General features: G+C 44.6%; 1 protein-coding gene across 2 annotated transcripts in view; it reads left to right on the top strand.

The window, feature by feature from the left end:
• Window positions 1-3,107, top strand: part of LOC107096822 (zinc finger protein 513-like) — a 6,900-nt gene extending 3,793 nt beyond the window's left edge. Inside the window, exons 3-7 of one of the 2 annotated variants that reach the window (XM_015393691.1) lie at window positions 924-1,046; window positions 1,115-1,252; window positions 1,330-1,779; window positions 2,268-2,452; window positions 2,525-3,107. In XM_015393691.1, the coding sequence (XP_015249177.1) occupies window positions 924-1,046; window positions 1,115-1,252; window positions 1,330-1,779; window positions 2,268-2,452; window positions 2,525-3,055 (1,427 nt within the window). In that variant the 3' untranslated portion in view covers window positions 3,056-3,107. Of the gene's footprint in view, window positions 1-923; window positions 1,047-1,114; window positions 1,253-1,329; window positions 1,780-2,267 lie in introns of both variants that reach the window. The other variant, XM_015393690.1, reaches the window with a different exon arrangement.
• The last annotated feature ends 3,168 nt before the right edge of the window (window positions 3,108-6,275 follow it).

Genomic DNA, 6,275 nt, shown 5'->3' with positions numbered 1-6,275 from the left:
ATGGTTTCCTCCTGGTTCTCCTTGCTCCTGGTGACAGCAGAGCCCAGCATACCTTTAGTCAATACGCCTCCTCAAGACGTCAGATTTGCATTTATTTCTTTAGTTTTGTACGAAAAATAAACTTTAAACTACCTCGACGGATGTTTGTCCCTTTAGTCATGTATAAAAAACAAAAATGTAATGTCACTTTGCCATGTGTTTCAAAAAACACCAGAAAGTAACTAAATAGTTTTTGTACATGACTAAATGGATACACGCCCGTCGAGGTAGTTTAAGGTTTATTTTTCGTTTTTCCTTACAGCTGCTGGTTTCTCTGACTCTTGGCCCTTAGATCCTGTTTTTCCCTCCATGCTTCGCTGCAGCAGGATCACTGTCTTCCTCCTCTGAACTAATCTCATTTCCTCCCTCCTCTCCTGCTCTTCCTCTGAGCTTCTCCTCTTTGTTTTTTTCTTTATAAACCGTTCTATCTGTAACCAGTGTCAGTACCAGATCTGCTCGGGGCCCCGCCCCTTCTTATCACGCCATCATATGGAGGAGGACAAAAGACGTTCTTAAAAATTACTTTCGTAGAGATTTTAGACAAAGAAAACCGTTATTCTACTTGTAAAAAACAAACGGTTGTTCTTGACATGAATTTAAAAGTAGTGTAGCTTAATATGGCTAACTGAGCGAGCTAAAAGAGGCTAACCTGTTAGCTACAGCTAGCCGCAGAGCTTCCCAGCTCTATATCAGGGTCTAATTGTTGCTTTGTTCACTATAAACAGATTTTTTTCAGTTTTGTTATCGATCAGGTTAAACTCCTCTTTTACAAAATGTGGCAAGATTTTCAGAAGCAGAACCGAGCAGATCTGGTAGCTACTGCGGAACGTCTTCTAGAAACGTCTACTCGGATAATTCCTGGTTCGTCTCCTTCCTGTTCGCAGCCGAGTCGGTGGATGGGGCGGCGCCGTGCGAGCCCAGCTGCCCGGTCCTGGAGAGCGACTTCCTGCTGAACGGAGAGCTGGAGTTCGGGTCGTCGGAGATGGCGGGGCTGGACAGAGACGGAGGTGGGTGGCGCCCCCTGCAGACGGGCTCAGGTCTGTCGGTTCACAGCTGACCATGTTTGTGCTTTAAGGAGTGACGGTGTTCTCTCTGAGCGCGGAGGACGACGAGCCCTCGGCTCCTACGGCCGCCGCCTTCCCCGCCTTGCTGTCCTGTAAAGGCTGCGGCCAGCTGCTGGGGGACACTCCTCTGGGGGCCGGACTGGGCCTCGGTAACCGACCTTTCTGGTTTCCCCTATGCATCGCTCTAGACTTCCCTCTCAACCATCCTTCGCTGTTCCTTCTCCAGGTGTGGGCTTGGACCTGGGGGCGGAGCTCTACTGTCTCAGCTGCGAGGAGAAGCAGCAGAACTCCGCCTCCACCCCCTCCCCTCAGGGGGACCCCTCTCATCCCTCCACCAGGAAGAAGAAACCCGTCAGTAAAGACGGCGTCCCCTCCAAGCTGTTCTCCTGCTCTCTGTGCACCTTCACCTCGCGCTACTCCAACCACCTGAAGCGCCACATGAGGATCCACGACGGCCAGAAGCCGTACCGCTGCCCCGTCTGCTCCTACGCATCCGCCCAGCTGGTCAACCTGCAGCGCCACCTGCGCACCCACACCGGGGAGAAACCCTACCGCTGCCCGCAGTGCAGCTACGCCTGCAGTTCCCTGGGCAACCTGCGGAGGCACCAGCGCATGCACACGCAGGAGAAGGAGAAGAAATGGGGGAGGAGGAGGACAAAAGGTGGAAGTGAAGGAGGTAAAGTGGCGCTCAGATGGAGAAACCGACGTTTTTATTTCTGATAAAATAATCTGATTTCATTAGATTTAACGTAAATAACTTCTTAACTTACGTAACGTAAATAAATATAACGTATATCTAAAACTCTTTCACGCTTCTTTAATATAGAAGCACTTTTGTTTTTTTGTTACAAAGGTAATAAGGTCTTGTCCTGGAAGTATTTGACTGTTACACCTGTAAAAGGTAAATTGCTCCAATAGCTCCTGTGGGCGTGTTCGCTGCGGTCGGAGGTTATTTAGAAAGAACAGGAGTCTGAGCTGCGCCTCCGTGTTGCGGAGCTTCTCATATCTCTGACGGAGCAGAAAGCAGAGAAAGAGGAAGAGGAAATGGTTGGTTGGTGGAGCTGAACGTGAACCTCTGCTGACCTGATGGATGCTGAGGGGAACGCCTCCATCAGCAGCCGCTGGATCACATCCTGAACCGCTTTCTCTCTCTGTGCTCCTCAGAGCTCACCCTCAGGGTGTCCCAGGACTCCTCCTACCTGCGGACCCTGGGGGGCCTGGGCGCTCCCTCGGGGCCCCTCCCGGTGCTCCTCTTCCCCCTGTGCTGCCGGCTGTGTGGCCTCACCCTGGAGGAGGCTGACCTGGACGGGGAGAAAGACGGAGGGGAGGCGGAGGGGGAGGGGGGACAGGTGAGAGCAAGATCTTTAATCTCTTGTATCCATAGCAACAGCAAACAGCCAAAGTTCCCGCTCCTCTTTCAGGTGTGCCGTCGCTGCAAAGACGGGCCCCCCAGGCGTGGGCGGAGGGGCTCCAAGCTCTACCGCTGCCCCCACTGCCCCTTCCTGTCCCACTACCCCAACCACCTGAGCCGCCACTCCCACACCCACTGTGAGGAGAAGCCCCACCGCTGCCCCCACTGCTCCTACACCTCCTCCCACCCTGACAACCTCAAGCGCCACATGCGCGTGCACACCGGCGAGAAGCCCTACCAGTGCCCGTCGTGCAGCTACGCCTGCGGCAACCTGGCCAACCTGCGGCGCCACCAGCGCATCCACTCGGGGGCCAAGCCCTTCCGCTGCGGCGTGTGCGGCTACCGCTGCAACCAGAGCATGAACCTGAAGAGGCACGCTCTGAGGCACACGGGGGAGAAACCGTACGCCTGCGCCGAGTGCGGCTACACCACGGGCCACTGGGACAACTACAAACGCCACCAGAGGAAGCACGGACACCACACGGACAGCTGGGAAAAGCCGGCCCCCCAGAGCCCGGGGCCGCAGCGGGACGAGCCCTAGAAGGAGACATCTGACCCTACAATATGACGGAGACAATCAGGATTCACAGTTTAAACCGGCATCTGATTTATCTTTAGATCCTAGAGACGGCTCCAGGAAAACGCCTTAAGACGCTGCCGCTGTTCTGTCAGACCAGTATACCCATAGACAATACTTAATTCCTTTATCTCGTTAGTTTATGTCGTTAGTATATCTCGTTAGTTTATCCCTTTAGTTTATCTCATTAGTTTATCCCTTTAGTTTATCTCGTTATTTTATCTCGTTAGTTTATCCCGTTAGTTTATCTCGTTAGTTTATCCTTTTAGTTTATCTCGTTAGTTTATCTTGTTAGTTTATCTCGTTAGTTGATCCTGTTAGTTTTTCTCGTTAGTTTATCCCTTTAGTTTGTCTCGTTAGTTTATCCCTTTAGTTTATCTCGTTAGTTTATCTCGTTAGTTTATCCCTTTAGTTTATCTCGTTAGTTTATCTCGTTAGTTTATCCCTTTAGTTTATCTCGTTAGTTTATCTCGTTAGTTTATCTCGTTAGTTTATCCCTTTCGTTTTTTCTATTTTTCGTTCAAAACTGAAGGGATAAACTCGGGGTATGCTCATCTGAGAGAACTCCGGTCCTCCTCCTCAGAACTTTAACCTCTGCACACAGAAACATTATTTTGTAGTTAATCCTGTCGAAAACGGGCCTCAGAGACGGTTGCACAGTTTTAAATATGCAGTATGATGAATGTGTGAGAAACTCAAGTGCCTTAAACAGAGTGAATTTCTGCACTATTTTTTTTTTTTGCACAGAGATAATCTGAACTCTCCATTTTCACTCTGATTCGAGATCAGCAGCTTTATACTTTTATTTTTTACTCTTGCTTCTCTTCTGCACAGTCTCGTTTCCTGCTAATTAGTGACGCTAATGACAGATCAAGGATGTTTGCAGTTTATCGACTGCATTTGATTGTGATGTTCTGAATGACCTGTGATGTGTCAAAGCCTGAATAAAAAAGAAAGATCTACTGTATTTTATTATGTTGTTTCTGTCCAAATGGAAATAAACTGATCTGAATTAAACAATAAGTGACTGAACTAAATACCAAAACATTTTACTTCATATATTCTGAACTTTATTCCTTAAATTATTAACTTTTTATTTTAAAATCATGTTATTTATCAACATTGATGTAATAATCCAAGTGCTTTAAATGTGTTATTTCTCCTTTGATCTTAGTTTATTATTGTGTTCTTTAAAGGAAAAGTATGTTCATCCAATAAAAATGGTCCCATTGTTCTGGCAAGAACTTTCCAGTCCAGATAAAGCTGTTCAAGTTGTCAAAAGTATAACACTTGTTTGTTGTATATGCATCAATGTAATAAAGATGGGTTACATCTGTTAACAAGTAATGTGGTAGTATAATGCAAGTTTTCATCGAAAAGATAAATCCACCACGAGAAGAGGTTAAAGTGTGACAGGGCCTGTGGTGTGATTGTTAAAGCATCGGCTCTGAAACTAAGAAGCTCATGAGTTCAAATCCCTCAGAAGTGAACTTAATATTTTTCTAACAACTGTAGAAGAAGAAACAAAAACAAAAAGATAAATGCGCCCGGAGAAATGTCTAAATGTCCACAAGTGTGGCCTGGATGTTGAAGCATTGGCTCTACAACTAGAAGATCATGGGCTCTAATCCCACTATTATCTTNTCTCGTTAGTTTATCCCTTTAGTTTATCTCGTTAGTTTATCTCGTTAGTTTATCTCGTTAGTTTATCCCTTTCGTTTTTTCTATTTTTCGTTCAAAACTGAAGGGATAAACTCGGGGTATGCTCATCTGAGAGAACTCCGGTCCTCCTCCTCAGAACTTTAACCTCTGCACACAGAAACATTATTTTGTAGTTAATCCTGTCGAAAACGGGCCTCAGAGACGGTTGCACAGTTTTAAATATGCAGTATGATGAATGTGTGAGAAACTCAAGTGCCTTAAACAGAGTGAATTTCTGCACTATTTTTTTTTTTTGCACAGAGATAATCTGAACTCTCCATTTTCACTCTGATTCGAGATCAGCAGCTTTATACTTTTATTTTTTACTCTTGCTTCTCTTCTGCACAGTCTCGTTTCCTGCTAATTAGTGACGCTAATGACAGATCAAGGATGTTTGCAGTTTATCGACTGCATTTGATTGTGATGTTCTGAATGACCTGTGATGTGTCAAAGCCTGAATAAAAAAGAAAGATCTACTGTATTTTATTATGTTGTTTCTGTCCAAATGGAAATAAACTGATCTGAATTAAACAATAAGTGACTGAACTAAATACCAAAACATTTTACTTCATATATTCTGAACTTTATTCCTTAAATTATTAACTTTTTATTTTAAAATCATGTTATTTATCAACATTGATGTAATAATCCAAGTGCTTTAAATGTGTTATTTCTCCTTTGATCTTAGTTTATTATTGTGTTCTTTAAAGGAAAAGTATGTTCATCCAATAAAAATGGTCCCATTGTTCTGGCAAGAACTTTCCAGTCCAGATAAAGCTGTTCAAGTTGTCAAAAGTATAACACTTGTTTGTTGTATATGCATCAATGTAATAAAGATGGGTTACATCTGTTAACAAGTAATGTGGTAGTATAATGCAAGTTTTCATCGAAAAGATAAATCCACCACGAGAAGAGGTTAAAGTGTGACAGGGCCTGTGGTGTGATTGTTAAAGCATCGGCTCTGAAACTAAGAAGCTCATGAGTTCAAATCCCTCAGAAGTGAACTTAATATTTTTCTAACAACTGTAGAAGAAGAAACAAAAACAAAAAGATAAATGCGCCCGGAGAAATGTCTAAATGTCCACAAGTGTGGCCTGGATGTTGAAGCATTGGCTCTACAACTAGAAGATCATTGGTTCAAATCCCACTATTATCTTTTCGCTACAACTGTAGGAGAAACAGAAAGATAAATGCGCCCGGAGAAAAGACCAAACATCCAAAAGTGTGGCATTGATGTTAAAGCCTTGAATCTAAAACTAGAAGATCATGGGTTCAAATCCCACTGCTGTCTTTTTCCAACAACTGTAGAAGTAGAAACAAAAAGATAAATGCGCCCGGAGAAAAGACCAAACATCCAAAAGTGTGGCATTGATGTTAAAGCCTTGAATCTAAAACTAGAAGATCATGGGTTCAAATCCCACTGCTGTCTTTTTCCAACAACTGTAGAAGTAGAAACAAAAAGATAAATGCGCCCGGAGAAAAG

The sequence above is a fragment of the Cyprinodon variegatus genome, unplaced genomic scaffold (genome assembly GCF_000732505.1).
Source record: "Cyprinodon variegatus isolate N-32 unplaced genomic scaffold, C_variegatus-1.0 Scaffold653, whole genome shotgun sequence".
Lineage (NCBI taxonomy): Eukaryota > Metazoa > Chordata > Actinopteri > Cyprinodontiformes > Cyprinodontidae > Cyprinodon > Cyprinodon variegatus.
The sequence above is the reverse complement of the archived record's forward strand: the minus strand, read 5'-3'. Positions and strand labels throughout refer to the sequence as shown.